At 33.5% G+C, this 23,234-nt stretch overlaps 2 protein-coding genes across 2 annotated transcripts; one reads left to right on the forward strand and one right to left on the reverse strand.

Annotated features, from left to right (window-relative positions):
• The first annotated feature begins 2,219 nt into the window (after positions 1 to 2,219).
• LOC132749934 (alpha-(1,6)-fucosyltransferase-like) lies at positions 2,220 to 17,314 on the forward strand. Its single transcript, XM_060739877.1, has 9 exons — positions 2,220 to 3,145; positions 6,789 to 6,880; positions 8,592 to 8,769; positions 8,959 to 9,076; positions 9,406 to 9,640; positions 10,136 to 10,382; positions 11,304 to 11,480; positions 12,011 to 12,161; positions 15,285 to 17,314. Exons 1-9 carry the CDS (start codon positions 2,961 to 2,963, stop codon positions 15,795 to 15,797), a joined length of 1,896 nt encoding a protein of 631 aa, XP_060595860.1. The 5' UTR covers positions 2,220 to 2,960; the 3' UTR covers positions 15,798 to 17,314.
• Positions 17,315 to 19,530: 2,216 nt separating this feature from the next.
• LOC132749931 (L-xylulose reductase-like) lies at positions 19,531 to 21,347 on the reverse strand. Its single transcript, XM_060739874.1, has one exon. The coding sequence runs from the start codon at positions 21,259 to 21,261 to the stop codon at positions 20,503 to 20,505; it is 759 nt and encodes a 252-aa protein (XP_060595857.1). The 5' UTR covers positions 21,262 to 21,347; the 3' UTR covers positions 19,531 to 20,502.
• Between the last annotated feature and the right edge of the window lie 1,887 nt (positions 21,348 to 23,234).

Below are 23,234 nucleotides of genomic sequence, written 5' to 3' on the forward strand. Positions count from 1 at the left end.
TGTCTTGGTACAGTGTTTCTTAAGTGAGCGAAATAGGGCCTTTTTGGTCCTCTTGTTTTTTTTTGTTTTTTTCATAAAGTGTAAACTCCATAGAAATTGAATGACAAAACTTTTTCTTTGGAAACAAATGTGATCGCTAATCTGTTACATACTTTTAGACCACTGCTGTTTTCTCTCGGCCAACCAGAGAAGTTTAAAAGTGTTTGATATATCCCACACATCACAGTAAAGTGTTTGATAATCATATAACTATCATGTTTGTATTCAACTGAAAGGAAAATCCTGTTATGTGCATGCTTTTTGCGGGGAAATTTTCTATGTAATACATATAGTGAAGTGAAAATGTCATTCCCTTCTTAAAAACAAAAAGATAGGAATAGACCTTTGACCAATTTATTTCATAATTTCATCATTTTACAAGAATAGTTTATGTATTTGTAAGTAAGAAAAAAAAACAATTAATAATGAAATGAAATGCGTTTATCAATCTCTATAAATCTAGATCTAAATTTTACGACCGCTTTTGTTTAAGACGATGGTGCTATTATTTTCAGGCAGTGTGATTTCAATAATCGCATCCTGAATTATGCCCGGCTCACTCTTATTAGCAGACAGTGTAGATGTACATTCATTTACTGGTTTGGGCAAGAGGGGATTCCACTGGTGGGGAAGTGGGTGGAGTTTCGGAACGGTGACTGCGCTGCTGTTGCAACGCTAAGGAAATGCTATGCTTTAAGGCTTCAGAGGGAAGTTTGTAATATTTTTTTTCAGTTCATGAATGAGCTTAAAAAGCCAGTGCAGGGTGTATATAAAGCATACAGTAAATAAACGAATCTATACGTCAAGTAAAATATTTTCAACTTCAGCCGGACAACCAACAAATATCCTGCTTCCTAGGGTTGTTTAGGCATTAAGGAAAACTTAATGAAAATTACCTGCCCGTTTCTCCAACGAGCCACTTTCTTGATAAGCAGACATCGCCCATGATTTCTGTCGGTACGGTGTTACGTCATTAAATCGTTTAAATGAGGAATCAACAGGAATAACAACAAAATCCCGAGTTTATATACACTCAAGTTGCGAAATTGTAATGTTATCACATTCAGAAATTTTAAATTCTTCCCAATTTTCTTCTGATAGAAATTTATTAAGGAATATGAAATATATTATTCATAAGATTGTGTATTCAGTAACTTATAAAAGAACATGAACTATGCCATTTTCTCGTGCAATTGTTTGTCTACAATAAGGCCAAATAGATTGAATAAGATATATTTGGTTATCCCTATGTAATTGTCGAAGAAAAAAGTCGTTTACCCATTTTTAATCTTCACCTTAAACACAGAAATCTATCTGTGGTACTAAGTCAGATAGATCGCTCGTACCAGTTGGATGTGAGATTTATCAACTCGCTTCGCTCGTTGCCAACTTGTACTCATGATCTATGCTATACGTGTCAATCAGATTTCTTTTTTTAAACAAGATAAGCTGACACTGCAAGAGCTATAAGGCAATTTTCATGCTTTATTGGTGAAAGGAAACCTCAGGGCATGTTACTTGATTGCAACTCAATGAACTAAATTCGGCATTCAATTGTATTTTATTTTTAATCCACAGGGGATTATTGATGCATTCATCAATTATTGCTATGTACTCAGATTACTATTTGTTTAGCATATGCAAAGTAAATGCACTAAACACGGTTTATTCTTAAGACTCGTGAGATATTTAATTGAGTTGCATTGGTCCATATCATCAATTCTCCTTATTAATGTCTTTGCCAGTTTAAACGATCTTTTCACGTTATGATCTGCAAAAAAAGTCCATTCCCGAATAACGCTTTAGTTAGAACATCTTTTGATAACGTTCACGTTGCTGTTGATGGGTGCACTGTGAAGCCTTTCCGGTCCACTGAGCAGGCTGATCAGCAGGACAACTGATAAAAAATATGTCCTTTTACTCCTAAACTTTAAATCCAAATTGGCATGGAGCATCAATTTGGAGTCTTCAATAAAAGTTATATTAATCATGACCCTGAGGTCAAGAGTGGCCAGGCCCAAAGGGGTCACTTGCTTTGTAATGGAAAAAAACAAACTTTTTTGTGAAAACTTAGCTCTTGAGCTTTTGGCATGTAGCAATACCTAGTAGACCTCTACAAAATTTTATGAATCATGCATCTAGGGTCGAAAACACCCTGGGGTTCATTAGAATTAAATACGAATAGTTAGATAAACTGTTTTTCGGGTTAGTTTCATGAATGGTCTTTTCTTAATTTTAATGACGCAAACATTTTTTTCTTTCGAGCACATATTGTACCGCCTTTGCGGTGCTAAAGCGATGCTCATTTTATTAAACTAGGTTACAGCTTACTTTGTTTATTGAAGTGAAAACCATTATAAAATCGTATTTTGATGTTTTTTATTTTTAAAGAGAATATCCTATACAAGATTCGCTTGTCTTTATAATAGACGACATGAAGCGAAAATGTATGTTATGTAGTAAATGGGGTAGTTATATTTTATTATAAATAAAAACACATTCATCATTTGAAGCATAATTGTAAGTCTTATCTACACGGATAATTTAAGATCACCCTACTTTTCAAAAGTTAAAAGCTAGCTGATTTAAATTTGTCTTTATTTCTCGCCCGTGTTGTCGTTAAAGTGTCGAAACATAAAACATCCTTTTCAAAAGCTGCGGCCTGGTATCTCATCTTCTATCTTGGGCGTTTACTCAGCTTACATGCACATAAGCTGTGTTTAATGTATTGATGTATACCATTAATATTAGTGAAAAGAGCTCATTATGTTCGCATTTATATGTAATAATAATACACGGCCTACTGGGTCGAACTTGATGTAAAAATTTTTACTGTTTAAATACATTTGGCTGTAAAAACATGACTATGAATTAGACTATACAATTTTAATATGAAAATAACAAAATAAAGTGTTCTAATTATGGAATTTAGAAATATTTTACCAGTGTTCATGCTCCTAATTTTGCTAGTGATGTTTTACATATTTATTGAGGATAATAAGGATTCTCGACAAAGTACAGAACGAGCATTACATCGTGCTATGTCTAACTTACAGATTTTACAGGACCAGAATTCGGCTTTGATTTCTCTAGTCGCCGAGACAGAGTAAGTTTAATTCTTGCTAGTGAAACTTTGTATTTTATAGATGTTATTTAAACGCCGATTTTGCCTCCGAAATGCTTTAATTATTATCAATCAAAAACATTTTTATTTTGGTATATTGTTACAGTTTCTATACAAATACTCATTTGCCACATAAATGAACTATCTTTTGCTCTCTTGACAATTAGTATAATTATTATGAATATGTATTTTGTAAGGAAGCAAAGTACTATTTTACCTTTCTGACACATAACTGCACGTTCAACGCCACTGTCTTCAGTTGTTAAGTTAAACATTTCTATAGAATTAAAAGATATGGATTCCTGTGCCTTTTTTCCATATTACTCATTACATATTCAACTCTTTGTAAAAATATTTTTTCATAAAACTACAAGATAATTTTGTGATTTTGATGAAATAGTTTTCGTCATTATTGATTCGGATAATTTGTAAGAATTCAGATGGTATGCACGTTGTCTTTATTGACACAACGCTCCCCAGGGACATCTTGGGATATGATTAACAGTTGGTGGTTCTACACAGGTCAGCAATGAACGAAATGATACACGGTCTCTCCCTCTATCAGTAAAACTGGAAAGTCAACAAATTAATACAGTCCGATGTTAAAAAAAAAGAAAATAGAACAGAAAAATTATATATAAAGAAATATTTCTCGTCGTATATTATTCTCTTCTCTCTATTTTCATCATATAAATATATAAGTTTCGTTATCGCGAAACGTTAAATATAATGTGAACAACTTTAATTCATTCAATCAATGATAATTGTTTCCATTTTCTGATACATTTACCATGTTTAACAATACAATAGTATTTTTCCTTGCCAGGACGTGTCATACACATCCTAGACCACAATAGAAACAAATAAATTAACACTCATCCTGGGTATATGAATGCATGCCATTTTATTAATAATTTAAAGGGATTTGATATATCACAATGATTGTTATTATTGTTGTGTTATAGTTTGTTTTTCTTATCGCTAGGGTTTTTATTCATGATAAATATATCAAATAGTTTCTCATTTTTATAGAGTACATAAATAGCTTTAAAGGTTATATAAGAAAAAGAATAAACAGTTACTTGAAGTTGTACTCGTACTTTATATAAAACATGCATTGTATTTCGAATTTTCACGACCCTGCAATAGATTTCCATTCTTTATTAAATGTTTCGGGAACAAATAAACATTTTTTCTGTTTTAGAAAAGGGAAACATGAGTTTTATAACAATTTAATATTCATGGTTTGAGCAAGGAATATGTTTATCAAACTAGGAAAGTAGCACTGAATATTTATTATTTGTCATGAAATTAGCAAAATGTAAACAAAGTAGTATTTTGACATCCATACAAAATACTAAATCACTATATCTTTACTAACCAGCGAAAAGCAAAAGAAGTTAGAATGGTTTAGGTAATTGGACAATTAGTGTTTTTTGGAAAATAAATAACTAACCGAACAAAGAAGCTTTTGTGTAACATAAATAAAATAATTTCTGAGGCATAATGGGCCTTGAAGCTCATTCAGACAACAACCACTTCGTTAGTTATTTCTTTAAAAATGTTTTTTTCTTTATAAAGTACAGCCATTTTAAAATAAAAAAATGCATATTGAAGGGCTCAATTTAATTTATTCAAACGTGATTCATTGTGAAAAGATTTTAAATTTACTGTTGAAAGCGTAAATTATAACGTCAAATTGTTGAGCACCGAGTATTTCAAAGAGGGTTTTATTTACTATTACAGTTTAAATTGGCGAAAAACTTATAATATATCCAATGATAAATTATTAAAAAAAAAACACAAATGTAATAAATAAATAAATGCATGAATAAAAAAGTATACACGTGTGTTTGTGTTTTGTAAATTATTTGTCAGTTATTATTTCTTGTACCGGCACTTTGTTATCATTTTGATATATACATGTATATTGGGGTGTAAACCTCATTTGTAATATTAATATTGAAAAACCAATATTTTAGAAGTGATCGTTCAAATACAACTGTATGATAATATTCTCATTTTAAGCAAGTCCAATTCTTATATTCAACCACCCATGCAGTGTATAATCTGATAAACTAATGGGGCTACATAAGCTACGGGAAATCGTTAGATAATAGCAAAAAAACTCAGTTTGAACTTCGTCTTCTATTGCAATTTATCATAATATACCACTACCCACAAAAATATAATGGCTTAGCCACGAATGCATAGCGCGATCTGATTTGATTTTATTCCATTTATAATCTTATTTTGCTAAAATTAACATTTAGCTATACTCAGTATCGTACAATGAAATCTTGACGGGGACTTTCTTCTTGATGGAACCCTCGTACTCTGTCGTCAAGACGACTGGTGAAATAATCGGCTCAATTAAGATGTATATGTGAAAATATATTCGAGATTTTATCGTGATTTGGTGATAATTGACTGGTAGTGACAGTTAACCACGTTTCATCTCACTCAAATACATTAATACGCTAATTTCAATTTGTCCCATTTATTTATATGATTTCTTTTCAGGGTTTACTTTTATACTTTATTGTATACAGTATATTTATCTGTTTATATTTTATTGAGTTTTAATGTGTTTTTAAATACAAATAAAACAAGCATTTTATGGCACGTATGTAAAACAAGTTTTTCAGGGTATGCTTGATGTAATTTAACTGTTTTTAAGACGGCGAATAAAGGATTTGACCCGACTCGTTCACTAAGATTTCAGGATCAGAATCAAAATTCAAAACTAAAAACATCCCAATTTCTAATTCTCGTGGATTTAGAATCAATACTATCTTATCCCAAAATGTGTTTGTTTCTTTGCAAATCAGCATTTTTTATATATTTTATTTACTACCGTTTTATTTTTAACTCATATAATCAATCAAGTTAAGTTTCTTAAAGCGATCAAAATATAACCAGGGTCCTGATCTTTACTTTGTGAACACAGGGCCAGGACATGAACAGTCGAACCAACAGCAGTAAGGTGCAAGTAAAAAATAAAATCCAGCGACCATGATCTTATCGGCTGCTATCAGAAACGCGAACTATATTTATACTATGTCTAGATGTAAAAAATACGTAGGATATATTTTAAAAAAACTTCATGTAGTACATTGTAAACTATGCGATTTATACATAAGCTGTCATACTATCTTTTAATCCTTTTGTGTTCATGAAGTTAATGAAAAATGACCAGACCTTTATTCTTAAAGAAAATAAAAGATGAAATATACGACGTATTATATTGTTTGTAAACTGGTAAAAGGTAGAGAATCAGAATAGTATAACGCTGTCAAATGTTTGAAACATGTACATTGTGATATCTAACTCGGTATTTATGATATTTGTATTATTATTTATATTATATTTAGCGATTTAAAGTTGATTCACCAGTGCATGTCCAGGTCAATATTTGAGTATATGCGAAGTTCACCCTAGCACCTTAAATACGAAGACAAATATTCATTTTCGTTTAAGGCGCTAATTCCTATTTGCCATTTCCACACATAACTCATTTAATTTAACAGTGGCAGAGAACAAATAATGTCAAAAACATTGAAGCCAACTTGTGCTGGGTATTAAAGTAAAAATGATAAGACCATCATACATTTTATACATGCAGGAGTAAATTAAATGCTTGTGACACAGAAATAAAGAAATTGAAATCGTACCTGATGAAAGCTACAGAAGCGTATCAAAGAATGTCGGCAAAATGTAAGTTTATACATCAATTCTTTCATAAAAATAACAATAATATCAGTACAATGCTGTTATTATCGAAACAAGAATATCAGGGACCTCATTGGAAATAAAGGTTTACCCTTTTTGTGTTATCCCTGGTGTTAGTATGCATGTCATGGTTTTTGTGCTCATGTTTGTGTTATGTTATGTCTTACTCCATGTGTTATACTACCATGTGTGTACATTATGCAAATCTAAATCTTAAAATGTTAGTACTATCGTAACAAGAATGTCTGTAAAATATAAGTACCACCGTAACAAGAATGTCAGAAAAATGTTAGTACTACCGTAACAAGAATGTCAGAAAAACGTAAGTTATACCGTAACAAGAATGTCAGAAAAATGTAGGTGCTCTCATAACAAAAATGTCAGAAAAATGTAAGTATTACCGTAACAAGAATGTCAGAAAAACGTTAACGTTAGTGCTCTCATAACAAGAATGTCAGAAAAACGTTAGTGCTCTCATAACAAAAATGTCAAAAAATGTAAGTGCTCTCATAAAAAGAATGTCAGAAAATTGTAAGTACTACCGTAACAAGAATTCAGAAAAACGTTAGTGTTTTCATAACAAGAATGTCAGAAAAATGTAAGTGCTCTCAAAACAAGAATGTCAGAAAAATGTAAGTACTACCGTAACAAGAATTCAGAAAAACGTTAGTGCTCTCATAAAAGAATGTCAGAAATATGTAAGTGCTCTCATAACAAGAATGTCAGAAAAATGTTAGTTCCACCGTAACAAGAATGTCAGAAAATTGTAAGTACCACAGTAACAAGAATGTCAGAAAAATGTAGGTACCACCGGTTCAAGAATGTCAGAAAAATGTAAGTACCACCGTAACAAGAATGTCAGAAAAATGTAAGTGCTCTCATAAAAGAATGTCAGAAATATGTAAGTGCTCTCATTACAAGAATGTCAGAAAAACGTAAGTGCTCCCATAACAAGAATGTCAGAAAAATGTAAGTTCCACCGTAACAAGAATGTCAGAAAATTGTAAGTTCCACAGTAACAAGAATGTCAGAAAAATGTAAGTACCACCGTTACAAGAATGTCAGAAAAATGTAAGTACCTCCGTAACAAGAATGTCAGAAAAATGTAAGTGCTCTTATAAAAGAATGTCAGAAATACGTAAGTGCTCTTATAACAAGAATGTCAGAAAAATGTAAGTTCTACCGTAACAAGAATGTCAGAAAATTGTAAGTACAACAGTAACAAGAATATCAGAAAACTAAGTCCTATATTAAGGTTTAATGTAACACGAATATCAGTAAATTGTTTGTTTTAATGTAAGAATGTCTGATTCATATCAGAATACATAACATTAATGAAAGGAAAAATGTTTTAGAAAAAGCACAGTGCAAGTATTTGAGAGAAAACAAGAAAGACAAGGTAATGTTAGTTCATTGTATTTTGTACAAGAATGTTGTGATAATTAAAGTAACAATATAGTGTACCTGTTCAAAATGATAGAAATAACAACTTCAACCTGATAACAACTTTTCTATGTAAATATCATTTAATAGATAATTTCTTTGAATTTGCATTTAAAGTGTAGCGGTTGTGCTATTTAGATTTGCACACAAACAATAAACATTTCAGTCATATGTACGCATGGCATGACTGTTTAGGTAAACAAAACAAATAAGTTACGCAAAATAATGTGCGTTTAATGTATTGTTTCTTCAGCGAAAGAGAATGTTCCCAGCATGGACGAGGAGATAGCACGGCGAGAGGTTGAAAGAAGCACGGTTGAGTTCTTACGTTATATTATCACTAAACTGCAAAGTGTCCTCAAACTATCTTCTGACATTGTTCAAAGCAAAGAAATCAAAAATTTAGCGAACGAAAGTCGTGGATTTCAAAGGTAATCATGGTTAATGCTCTTATTCTTGTTTGCTTTTCTTTTGTGTATGCATCAATTCCTTTCCTCTTGTATCTGCAACACATTTGAAATTTAGAATCAAAACGATTTGAATTAGCTGTCGCAAAATTGAGAAATTGATTATTCTTATTATTTCAAGCTAGCTTTTTAAAATGTCTTTTAACATTTCAGAACATTTAAGAATAATATGTATAAACTTACAAACACGGCCGACGGCCACGATGAATGGCGAAGGAGAGAATCAGAGAAGCTGGGAAATCTTGTTCAAAGAAGACTGGAATATTTACAGGTGTGAGTTGAAATTCTTCTGTCTAGATTTAGTTCCTCTTCAAAATTCTTTTCAATCAGATTTCACAATGTAAACTTTTGAATTTTTTATTTAAAAATAATGGTTCGTGATGCTGTAAAGGTATGGCTGGTTGGTTTAGCTCCGCGGGGCGCAAAACGACATCACGAAAATACAATGTGACCACTTTGTCGTACTTTCACTCTGCGGGGAGTCAGGCGAAAATATAACAAAGTGGTTTGTAGTTAAAATGCGAAACATTATTTTTTTGTTTGATAACAGAACCCTAAGGAATGTGAAAATTTGAAACTTTATTTTTGGTTTGATTACAGAACCCCAAAGAATGTGAAAATGTGAAAAAGCTCTCGTGTAAATTGCAAAACCAGTGCGGTTTTGGTTGTCAATTACACCGTGTTGCCTATTGTCTCATCATGGCGTATGCGACACACAGAACACTTGTATTACAATCAGAAGGTTGGTGGTACGCAAGTAAAGGTTGGGCAACCACGTTCTTACCAATAGGAAATAACTGCTCGATAACGCAGTCTCCCAATGTAACCTGGGAAGGTAAGTTTCCACTGATGTTTTGTTGTGTTGTTGTTGTTGTTTTCAGTCCGTCAGGTAGCCAAAGTCAAGTCTTTCCTGCTTATGTCGGTGCTATAAAGCGTGGTAATTTACGGTTATATTTGGCAGATACATAGACTAGATCCTTGTGAACTGTTGTTGTTCAGTCAACCCAACACTGTAATGGGCAATTTTTGTTCAAGATGATGTATTTATAGTTTTTACATCAAACATGTTTGCTTGTTCTAGCAGATTATATCTATGCTTTATAAAATTATCAAAACCGCCGTGTACATGAACATAACAATGACATAGTTATTTAGTTTTGCAAAAAATTATTGATATATACCACAAAATTCATGAACTTTTCAAATAGTATCTTTCCGATCACAGAAGTGTCATTTATAGCCCCCCCCCCCCCCTGTATATGTCAATATTTAAATGCATTGTATATATCGTTATAAATCTGGTGTATTATCAATATTTGTTTTCTTTAAGACGACCCAGAAGTTGAGAAAGCCCCTGTGGTTTACCTCCCCGGATTTGAGTTTATGACCAGACCTCCACGATATGCCCCTCTTGCTGTACCAAGTGACCTTGTCGAGAGAATATTGCATTTCCATGGTGACCCGGCCGTGTGGTGGATCGGACAAATTGTGAAATATGCATTAAGGCCAAACCCGGATTTAGAGGAATATCTCAACATGCGCAAAAAGGAGTTAGAGTTAAAATATCCCATAGTCGGGTAATTTTTTTATGTAATTCTTACTCGTTTAAATTGCATTTATGTCCCGGCTTTTCCTGTTTAATGCTGTTCATTCTTTAAATGAGAATACATCTTTTATGAACTACGCGACTGTTTGCCGCCATAAATAGTCGAAATCAAGCATTGTAACGTGTCAAGTCGGCGCAGTGCGTTCTCGAAAACCGCATGTGATACATTAAACGGTTTGTCAATACATTTGTCAATAAATTATAAATGTAGTCAAAGAAATAAGAATTAACGTGAACTTTATACACCATATGAGCCGTGTCACGACAAAACCAACATAATGGGTTTGCGACCAGCATGGATCCAGACCAGCCTGCGCATCCGCGCAGTCTGATCAGGATCCATGCTGTTCGTTCACAAACCCTATAGCAAGTAGAGAAACTGATAGCGAACAGCATGGATCCTGATCAGACTGCGGGGATGCGCAGGATGGTCTGGATCCATGCTGGTTGCAAACCCATTATGTTGGTTTTGTCATGACGCGGCTCATATATATTTACATATTGTACTATATATGTTTATTGGTTGAATATCATGCTCTTGTGGTACGGGAGTCATTTTATCGTATTTCTCATTTGTGTTCGATATTTTCGTTTTGATCGGAGTGCAGAATGAAACAAATTCGTGTATTAATACTTTAAAATACATTATACAGAAGCGAGAAAAAAAAGAAAATTATTTGAAAATTGCATTATCACTCATAAATTCTTTCGACGCCGGCACATTATTTTGTTATTAATTAAAAATAAAGTTACTAAATATAATTTTTATAACGTTTCTAAATTACGGGATTCCAGATATGTCAAAATAAGTATATATGCCCTGTAGCACATTACATAGCGTGGAGGCAATTACGTTTTTATTTTACATTTGTGTTTATTACTTTTCTTCAAGGGTGCAGATACGTAGAACAGACAAAGTAGATAGTGAGGCACAATTTCATACATTAGAGGAGTATATGGAACATGTGAATGAATGGTTTGAAATATATGAGAAGAGAAAACCATTAATCTGGCGGAGAGTCTACATGGCTACCGATGATCCAAGTGTATTTACAGAAGCATCTGAAAAGTAAGATATTTTTGTATGAATTTACCTATCATATTTATTTTTCTGTGTAAATGAATTAAAGACCTCCGAGGTCCGCTATAATTTCATATGTGGGTGTAACCCGAAGCAACACGCCTACAGTTGTTGTTGTTTTGTGTTTGTTTGTTTGGTGTGGGGGTCTTGTTTCTTTGTTTCTTGTTGCTGTTTGTTATGGTTTTTTCCGTAACAAAAAAGTTAACTGTACAAAAAACTATAAACAAGTATAAATTCAATAAATTAGTTGTATTTAGCTAGTGTTTACACTTGTTGCCTTAAAAACTAACAGATAGCATAGGTTAGCTTATATCCTTTTTCATCTAATATTCTTTCTTTTGAAAATGAAAAGGCACAAAATTTTCAAATTTTAAACTTGAAACCCGTTTAAAATCGTATAGTGCCAAAATGAAGGCTAAGTAGAATTATATATGCTTATAGTAAATGCTAAACCTAAACGTTGAAGATACGATTAAAAGCAATCAAGTATTTTTCAAACTATATTGTTGTCTTTTCAGATATCCGCAGTATATATTTATAGGTGATAAAAATGCATCAACGTTAGCGTCGTTAAAGACAAGGTATTCCGAAGGTTCACTTCGTGGAGTAATATTAGACATTCATATGCTGTCCTTGTGTGATTTTATAGTTTGTACATTTTCGTCTCAGGTAAATATGTATTATGATTGTATCAATAAAATCAAATGTGGCACCTAAAGAAATATACAAATATTTATATAAAACATAAGATGCGAGTAGTTATTTTGTTGTCAAAATTCGATATTTCTCTTTTTTTATTTTTTGTTGTCTTTTGCGTGTTTTATCTTTATTATTTTTTTTAGCATTTGATTTTTGCAAGTCATTTCGTTCTTATGTTTAGTTCAATAAAGGTACTAAATATCGCATTAAGCTTTCATTTAGTTATATTTACAAACAGACAAAAAATTGTATTTCCACTTGAGACATTACAAATACAAAAACTGAATAATATTTCGACATATTAAATGTTGATACGTGCGTGCGTGCGTGTATGGTATTACAAACAACGAACCGATGTATTTAAAGAAGTCATTACGCTATCATCACTAATAACTCTTCACAGACACAAGGCAAAAATTTTGATCATTAAATTTAAGTCTAAATGATCAACAGCTCTGCCTTGAAGTGTTTTTAGATGAACATTCAAATATAATACGCGTATAAATAATGTTATTATGTTATACATTATACAGAAGTGAGATCCCGTTGAAAATATACACTAATAAGTATAAGAGGATTTTCTTCGCTCACTTAAAAAATCAAAAGTTACATCGACACTGTACTGTTAAGGTTTAATGGCGACTTAGAGAAAATCCTGTCTGATAACGTAAGAAAGTAACGTTCTCGCACGACGTTTTGGCATTTATCGGGTACCGTACAGTGATGACTGGTCAGTAAGATGTCCTTATACAGAGTTACGTGGAGGAAACTTCCGGTCCTTACATACTCAAGCGTAACAAAGTTTGATACAAGTACAAGAATAGACGCTAAAATTATTCATTTTTACTCTTTATTTTCATGATATGATCTTAATGTAAATCTAATGTTATGTAAATCTTATAATTTAAGCGTCTGGTAATTATGTAAATATGAAAGTAGTTTATAATGATATAATATTAACTATTTGAACATAATAACGGATTCGATAATTTTAATCAACGAATTATATCATCTTTTTCTTTAGCAGCACAAAAATATAAATTTAAGACCAATCACATCTTCTCGGCCCTGTCCGTCAAACTTCGGACAAGAACATAATAGCCGAGATGTTCCGGTTGCATTTTAAACGTTATTCAACTTTAATAATTTGAACAGATGTTCTTATTTACACCGTGTTTATGTCTAGTAACGCAAGACCACGAAAAGAAAATGAAGAAATATTTTTATTGTACATAAAATTCAAAAAGTAACAAATAAAATGTGACTGAGGCTATTTTTACGAGGTGTCGCCAAATTCGTGAATGATGTGCAAACCCAAGCAACGCTAGTTACCTCATTTGTTTTAAATGGCACAAGCGTCTAAGGTATACCGAATATGGAGGAAATAAAGTGTTACTCAGCTCAGCTACATGACTATTATGTAAAAAATAAGTAGATCTGAACTTAAGTCAGATTGCGTTATTGTATTAATTAATTTCGACTAAACGTCCGTTTACTTTGCACATTCCATATACACGGTGATATATGTTTATCTGTCTATGAAAGGGAACTGGAAGTTCATACATGTACAGTAAAACCTCGCTGATAAGCCTTTTTAACGGAATATGACGTTATAGTGACTTTGACTTGAACGGTGCCGAAAAGTTTCGATTTGCGCACGTTATGAACGTAAAACGTTGTCGAAAAAACTCAGCCAAACTTTTTGTTGTTATAGTGGGGGTGAGGGATGGGGTGGGCGAGGTCGGTTATGGATGAATGATTATATATATTTAGAGCAGATATTTTCATGTTCATATAATACATATTTAACGCATGTTTAAGAAGGGTGTATAGATCTGTTATAGAGATATCAAGTTTGAACGTCAGTGAACGAGACAATTTATTCCGATTTTTATGAGCATAACTATGCAAATACTTAAAACTAATTTTACGATACATTTGATGGTTATATTCTTTGTGGATTATTTTGTCTTTGATATCATACCTTTTTTAATGTTTCATCCAATTTGAAATTTTAGAATTTTAGGTGTTTTGTAATGCTCGCCTGTTTTGACGGATGATGAAAAAAATCGAATATGTATATGGATTACAATGTATCTTAATTTACACACATCACGTAGTGTTCAAGCACCTTGTGATCATGTCTTGTATGTCTGCATTCACTGGAAGAACATTTTTTTTCCTTTAATTTAGATGTTTATCACACACCCGTGCCGATTTTGCGACTCCGTAAATATGGTATTGCACGGCCGTGCATATATTTTGACGTGACGTCATTAGCGTTATACAAACATAGTGTAAAGACGCGCTAAATGTTAGCGTTATACTCTAGTCGCGTCAATGAAAAATGACTCTTATTTCACTTTTAACGGTCTTTATTTTGGGTTATGTGATAAATAGAATATTAAATTCGTGTAATTTCATTACTGAATTAATTGCACTCGTTGAATAGAATAATATTATGCTCGCCAGAGGCTCGCATAATATAATTTTATTCAACTCGTGCAATAAATTCAGTATTGAACTTACACTCATTCAATATCCTCTATTTTTCATATTTCCTTTTACAATGCACCAACAGTCAATGGAAAGGTCAACCTCTTTAAAGGCACACTATGCCTCAGAAATTCATTTTTGTTTTTGTTTTTGTTTTTAGAAATGTGTTAAGTAATGTTTTAATAATGGAAATAAGAACGTGCTAGATGATTAACTACTGAAGCAGTAGCACTGAACGTGCAGTATTCAATGTGTCGTAAAAGTAGCAAAATGCAAACACGGTGATATATAAATACAAAATACAAAATACCAATTTACTATACTTATACAAATTGCTAACAGACCAAAAGCAGCAAAAGACATTTCATGAATATTACTAATAAGTATTTCTTTTTGGAAACCTTAACAGGTACCAGAAATAAGAAGTTTTTGAGAAACAAAATTGACAGGATTTTTTAGGTATAACGGCTCTATAAATCAACCTTTAACGACTTCGTATCCGATATAAGATGTGTGTGTTTTTTATGCGTAGGAGTGTTTGTATACAAGTGGTGAATTTTATTTAGCGTTCCTTATCATGTAGATTTGATTTTGCAGGTTTGTAGAGCGGCATATGAGCTGATGCAAACAAGACACGGAGACGCTTCACAAAGATTTAAATCTTTAGACGATGTGTATTATTTTGGTGGACAAAGAGGACATCGTTTGAGAATGACTGAAGATCATAAAGTCGATAACAGTGAACTTACCGAAAAACAATTACCGGGTTTAAGAGATCAAAGTGAATACCCTCGAAGAAGAACAAAAGTAGGACTAGGGAGACCAGGATATCAGAACGATATGAAACAAACAGACATAGAAAATATTAACCAAAAAAGATTAAATCAAAAGGACTTTGGTCAGCAAAAGTTCAAGCAGCAAACATTGGGTATGAACGAGTTACATGTAAATAAAGATGAAGAGATTGAAATTCATGGAAATTTATGGAACGGTTACTCAATAGGACAACATGTCAAATCTAAAGAAATTGGATATTTTCCGTCCTATAAAGCAACAGATATTTTTCAGAAAGTTAATATGCCAACATATCCCGAAGTTCTGGAATCATAATTCGTAAATCACAAATGTTGTGCTAAATGTTCGTGATTTCCATGCAATTTATAAAGAATGGCTGTAGGGACCGCCATGTAGCAGGAGAATAGTTCAGGGTTAATATTAGCATTATTGTTGTTGTTTCTGTTGTTTGTATATTAGTATTCTTTTGTCGGGTCAAAACACCTATAATTATTTATTGATGCAATAGATGTAAAATTACCGGTTATGTCAGGGTTTATTAAATATTCGCGGGTGCTAATTTTATATAACACATATGTAAAGGCTCACAAAATAATCAAATGAGGGAATTTAGTTTTGATCTATGTACGGTATACGCTCTTGTTGGTCATCCGTACTCATTTGACTAACTTTAGCAATAGGCGTACTTTAAGAGTTATATGTTTGAAGTCATTTTTTGTATTTAGATTATTTCTGACATAAAAATTAATAGAATATTTGAATTGAACATTTCTGGTATGAAAACGGAACAGGAAGGTAAGTATTTAACATGTTTTCATGTTTTATCGTTGGAAAATGTTTTGCTCATACAGTCATTGTTTATTGACTGACGTCTTTCATATTTGATGGGTTAAGTGGTCTTCTAAGTTTTGGTGGAGTTTGGGGTCATTTGCCGAGGCCAACTGTTCTAAGAATAAGATCTTTACATTTTCTTACATGTTTTGAATTGTAGCATACTGACCAAAGAGCAGTTTCTACGGAGCATCCGTCGCCTGCATGCACATCATCGGGGTTTTGCATAATTTTTCTTGAGATATCTTAGTGTGTACTACATGTGTGTATTATGAAAATGGTTTAAATTTGTTTTGCTGAAATAGTGAACTTCATAGGTAATTTTACAAATGATTTACAAAATTATTTTGTTACTCACAAAAACCTTTACAAAATTACTCTTATTTTGTTACTTACAAAAACCATCTTTTCTCTCCTTGCTGAATACAGCTCTAGAATTTTATCTCTCTGAAATCATATTTATCAGCTGTCATTTGTAAATGTTTTTTTCAGTCACTTAACTTTCTATAAAAAGGTTATTAATTGGATTCAATCTCATTTATCATAAACGTAATTGGTTTTTGAAGTGTCTTTTGCTTATACCTTTATTTTTGTATAAGCACTCAAACGTAGTGGGGTAATGTTAATGGTAATAAGGTGTTTATATAACATTTGAGCCGCGTCACGACAAAACCAACATAATGGGTTTGCGACCAGCATGGATCCAGACCAGCCTGCACATCCGCGCAGTCTGATCAGGATCCATGATGTTCGCTATCAGTTTCTCTACTCGTTATAGGGTTTGTAAGCGAACAGCATGGAACCTCATCAGACTGCGCGGATGCGCAGGCTGGTCTGGATCCATGCTGGTCACAAACCCATTATGTTGGTTTTGTCATGACACGGCTCATTTTATTATTTATTTACTTAAATTGATTATTTGGTACATACTGTAAATGCTTTGTTAATTTTGTTATGAAATGTGAAAAAAAGGGATATCAAAATTAAAAAAAAAAATGAAACATGAAAAAATCGTTGTTTGTTCTCATTATGTAATATCAATGTTTAATTTATTTATTGCCCTATATGTACATTGTATATGTGAAAAGATTTTTTTTAAATTTACGGCACGGAAACGCTGTTACTTTAACTTTTATGATTGTAATTTTATAACGACATTGGAAGACCGGAACAGTTTTTAAAACTTATTGTGTAGAATGAACCTCCAAAAAAGTAATCGATTAATTCGGTAATTATAGACATTAAATTTAAAGCGCTGACCTATGAATTGTAGCTTTCTTAGTTCCTTGGACGACTCTAGGGATATCATATCTAACGCACTCAAAGTAAATTTTGTTGACGTTCTAATTGTTAAGGATTGCATATGTTTGACACAACAACGATGAGATCGCTCAAGACATAGTATATCTGTTTCAGACAGTGAGGACCATACCTCACAGCGATATAAAGTCTTTGGAATAACTGTTGAATTATAGATAAGTCTAAAAGAAATGAGCTTTAAACCTTGTGAAGATGTATGTCATTCTCAACTTGTTACAAGCACAATCAACGGCGTCTTTATTCGTTAGAAAATGATTTCACACCTACATGACCATAAGAAGTACTAGTAGTTTCACTTACAACACTATTATCAAGATAAAACGTCCCATTGTTCCAACCTACAGTATCCTGTTCATTAAGGATTATCAGCGTTGTAACTACACCGCCAAAGTTTTGAGTTTTTGTAACAAATACCAAGCATTTGTTTAAAACCATAAACTGAAAATGATATAAGAAGCATATCATCAGCATATCATCAGCAATAGTAGGGGAACTTAGTCTCGTGTCATTGTTACAGCAACAGCAGGGGAACTAAGTGTCGTGTCATTGTTACAGCAACAGTGGGGGAATTAAGTGTCGTGTCATTGTTACAGCAACAGTAGGGGAATTAAGTGTCGTGTCATTGTTACAGCAGGGGAACTAAGTGTCGTGTCATTGTTACAGCAACAGTAGGGAAATTAAGTGTCGTGTCATTGTTACAGCTTCAGCAGGGGAACTAAGTGTCGTGTCATTGTTACAGCAACATCAGGGTAACCAAGTCTCGAGTCATTGTTATAGCAACAGAAGGGGAACTAAGTGTCGTGTCATTGTTACAGCAACATCAGGGTAACCAAGTCTCGAGTCAGGGGAACCAAGTCTCGTGTCATTGTAACAGCAACAACAGGGGAACTAAGTGTCGTGTCATTGTTACAGCAACAACAGGGAACTAACCGTCGTGTCGTTGTTACAGCAACAGCAGGGGAACTAAGTGTCGTGTCATTGTTACAGCAATATCAGGGGAACCAAGTCTCGTGTCATTGTTACAGCAACAACAGGGGAACTAAGTGTCGTGTCATTGTTACAGCAACAACATGGAACTAACCGTCGTGTCGTTGTTACAGCAACAGCAGGGGAACTAAGTGTCGTGTCATTGTTACAGCAACATCAGGGTAACCAAGTCTCGAGTCATTGTTGCAGCAACAGAAGGAGAACTAAGTGTCGTGTCATTGTTACAGCAACATCAGGGTAACCAAGTCTCGAGTCATTGTTAAAGCAACAGAAGGGGAACCAAGTCTCGTGTCATTGTTACAGCAACAGCAGGGGAACCAAGTCTCGTGTCATTGTTACGGCAACAGTAAGAGAACTAAGTGTCGTGTCATTGTTACAGCAACAGCAGTGGAACTAAGTGTCGTGTCATTGTTACAGCAACAGCAGGGGAACTAAGTGCCGTATGTCATTGCTACAGCAACAGCAGGGGAACTAAGTGTCGTGTCATTGTTACAGCAACAGCAGGGGAACTAAGTATTGTGTCATTGTTACAGCAACAGCAGGGGAACCAAGTCCCGTGTCATTGTTACAGCAACAGTTGGTGAACCTAATCTCGTGTAATTGTTACAACAATAGTAGGGGAACTAAGTGTCGTGTCATTGTTACAGCAACAGCAGGGGAACTAAGTGTCGTGTCATTGTTACAGCAACAGCAGGGGAACCAAGTCTTGTGTCTTTGTTACAACAACAGAAGGGGAACCAAGTCCCGTGTCATTGTTACAGCAACAGTTGGTGAACCTAATCTCGTGTAATTGTTACAACAATAGTAGAGGAACTAAGTGTCGTGTCATTGTTAAAGCAACAGTAGGGGAACCAAGTATCGTGTCAATTCAGTTCCACTTCATAGGTGTAACCAATACAAAAGTCATATGTGGAATTTTGCATGAATTTTATTTCGTGGAATTGCTACAGTTAAAACCAAGAATGTCTTTTAAGAATATAGTTATTAATGTTCATAAATTATAAAATATATATATAAACAATAAAAGAATTCAAGAACGCTGATCTGGGTTTATTTTACATTTAACTGGTTAAAAATAATGAACGTGCATTGCATGACAATGGCGACTGTAGTGTCACACTGTTTGTCTTCCATGTAAGTAGGTGAGTTTATCTTTAAAGTAGCATTTTTATATGTACCAGGAAAGTATTCAAGATACCAAATTAAAGGCTATTGCCAAAGTGGATGAAATATACTGCCTTTATCTTGTTAACCACAGAAACTATACACATTGTATGTATATAATTGATAACAATATACAAAAAATATCCATTGCTTTACTAGTACTTTGTTAGAAACGGGATGACAGTAAAAATTGTGATAAATTCTTAAATTTAGTCATAATTTGCAAAGCAAAACGCCTATTTCATTACTTAAAATCTTCATATAACTTAAGTTTCTGCAGAATGTCAGTTATATGCTCCATTGTTTCAGGTTATCTAGGGGAACACTTGGATGATGATAATGAAATGAACATAGAAAAAGTAGTTTACACGTGCAAATGTTTTGAATGCCTCTTGTTCATGTGGAGAAGTTAGTCAATTTTTTTCAAGAACAGATTATTATTTAAAAAGAGACAGAAAAGAGAGATTGTGAAGTGGAATGACTGTACATCATTTATTATGATTTACAAATAGAAATACACACAGAACATAAATTAAGAGGCTTACATCATGATACTTTTAACAAGAAATGTGTCCATAGGCTGTGGGTGCCCCAACTGTTTTTCGTATCGCATACGATAGCTTATGCATGCACAATGCGGTTGATATAATAGATTACTATGAAATATTACCGGCAAGGACTTGGAATCATGCACTCGTAATTAAGATTAGCTGATATTTCAATCAATCATACTGAACGCCGCAACTGCTCCCCCATCAATGACTTGACACGTACCTGATACCATTGACGACATGTCACTGAGTAAATATAGTACAGGGGAGACAACTTCATTTACTTCCGCTACACGCTTCATTGGCGTTTTCGATGTAAAAAGTTTGCAGAATGGGGAGCCCGCTTCTATTCCTTTCTGCACTTTCTGTGTGGTAACCAGGGTAGGATTTACGGAATTGACCCGAATGTTGCTTCTTCCAAGCTCCACAGCAAACTGCTTTGTGACCATATCCAGAGCAGCTTTCGAAACACAGTACGGCAATTTACCCGGAAGTGCCTGTAGCGAGGTGACACTTGACACATTCACAATAGATCCTGGTCGTTTTGCTTTAACCATTTTCTTCCCGGCAATTTGAATTACGTTGATCGCTCCAAGAACATTCGTACTAAATGCTTTCTCGAGATAATCTCTACTCCAATCCAATCCAGAACACGTTTCAACAGGAACAACAGCTGCGTTGTTAACTAGCCCGTCTAATGTTTCCATATTTGCTAATTTATCCCGTATTTCGTCCCAGTTTCCAATGTCCGCAACAATTGGATGTATAGCAGGATTTTCCGTTACTAAACTATCTAGCGGTTCTTTAGATCGACTAAGTGCATACACAGTCCCTCCAAGTTCAGCAAGCGATTTTGCAATTCCACGTCCAATGCCTTGGCCAGCACCCGTTACAAGATACTTCTTACCTTTAAAATCAAACGACATGGTGACAGTGATTGATATTACCTTTATAAAATTTCAACTCATTGTATAACCAGCTTAGTTTAGACAGGTCAGCAAAGGGTCATCTAATATCGAGAGGTACATACTTATATAACATAAATTGATAAGTTTATCTTACTGTATTAAAATCAAACGACTGATGTATGCATATGCATGCATCAAAAGTACTCGATCTGAATAAGTAATGATTGAATTATTCACACGACAATATAGGTCTTACTAAATTGAAAGTAACCTGTTCTAGTTTACATTAGCTGATAATTTGTGTGGTGGTTCATTAGCCGTCGTCATTATTGTCTGCAATTATAAAAGTTAAACAGTTGCTAAAACTCAGAGGCTTAAAGTTAAACAGTTGCTAAAACTCAGAGGCTTCATTCGTCTGGCTAATTGTTGTGTTTGTGGTACTTAATGTTTTACTTTGGACAGCTAGATTAAATGTTGTTATTTTATTGTCAGAATCATACACCGTAATTGCGAAACTCAGTAATGCATGACTTCCATAATTAGTAAAGCGGGCATTCGAGGTTTATTTTAGTGAATATTAATCTACAGAATTACATGTTTCTTACGATTGTTTTCTTTTTCACTATTAGGTACAGCGCGGAGAAAAATATATATATAAAAGAGTCTCAATAAGTAAAAACAAAACTGCAGGTAATATTTGGTTGCAGTTTAACAGAAGATGGAATTACTTAGAAAATTTATTAATACGGGTCACGTGGAAGCATTTTGCGTTTATTGTCATATCAAATAATTATGTAGCTATAAACTTTTAAATTTATCTTTTCTTGTTCAGGAAAATAAAAGATTAGTGGAGACAACTGAAGCCTATGAAACACTATGTTATGTTTTTAATTATTTCAAAGGTGTAATATAAATATGTAAGTAAATGATTTATAAATTCTTGTTTGGTAACGAATTATAGAGCATAATAAGATTTGATGCATTTTTCATACATACATACATCATTATAGGTAGAATGAAAACATGTCTGCATAGGACTTCTTAAAACATTAATTAATTGCATGATCTTAGAATATGATAAAAGAAATATTTTAAGTGAAGAATGAATTTGGCTCGCTGTTGAGTTTTTCACTTTTTTTTCTTTTGGTTTTTGTATTTTCTGATCGCAGATCAGGAAATACAATGCTGATATTCAACCTTAGGCACAGTTTTTCCCGACAAACCTAACAACAAGTAGTTCTCAAAACAGCTTAAAACTAGCGATGTTTTTTTTTTAGCTATTTTATAAAATCAGCCAGAATATGCAAGGATAAAGTGTGGCTGTCATAAAAAAAATGAACATACATCATGTAAATGATTTCATGATGCAAGTAGAAACTCTTGTCATGCAAAATTCCGTATGTATCAAACTCATACTGTTATAGCAAAAAATCTAAACGCAGTCAATGCAACTCGGTGCCCTGCAAGATGAATTATAGTATATAAAAAATAAACTTATACAGGAAAATACATACAGATATACAGTACGATTTAGATTGCAAAGATCAGAAAATACCACAGAGCTCGCAGCCCTTTGATTTAAAGCGGTTGTTATTTTCGTGGTTGTGCATGGATACAGCAATTGTCTTATTCCAGAGGTACTCATTGGGTTCAATTTAATGTCCGATAAATGGGACCTCGGTTTTTAAGGTCTCATCTGAGTGTGTGTTTTTGAGTTATACTCGCCACCGGTTACCCATATGGGCGAATCCTCCAGAAAAGTATTAATCATTTTATATTTTGGATGAGTGCAAAAAGATGCCCCAATTCCAGAAGCTTCTCGTCATTCTTTAGCGTGCCAATTGTTTAAACACTCATACACGGGACCTCGATTGAAAGTCTCGTCCGAAAGACCGATTAGAAATTTTAGTTGGTCAGCCCGGGAATCGAACCCACAATGTCGAGATTACAAGTCTCGCGCTCTAACCGATTGAGCTTTGCGAACTGTCTCA

This window comes from Ruditapes philippinarum, unplaced genomic scaffold (assembly GCF_026571515.1).
Source record: "Ruditapes philippinarum isolate M1 unplaced genomic scaffold, ASM2657151v2 ctg1917_1_1_1_1, whole genome shotgun sequence".
Classification (NCBI taxonomy): Eukaryota; Metazoa; Mollusca; class Bivalvia; order Venerida; family Veneridae; genus Ruditapes; species Ruditapes philippinarum.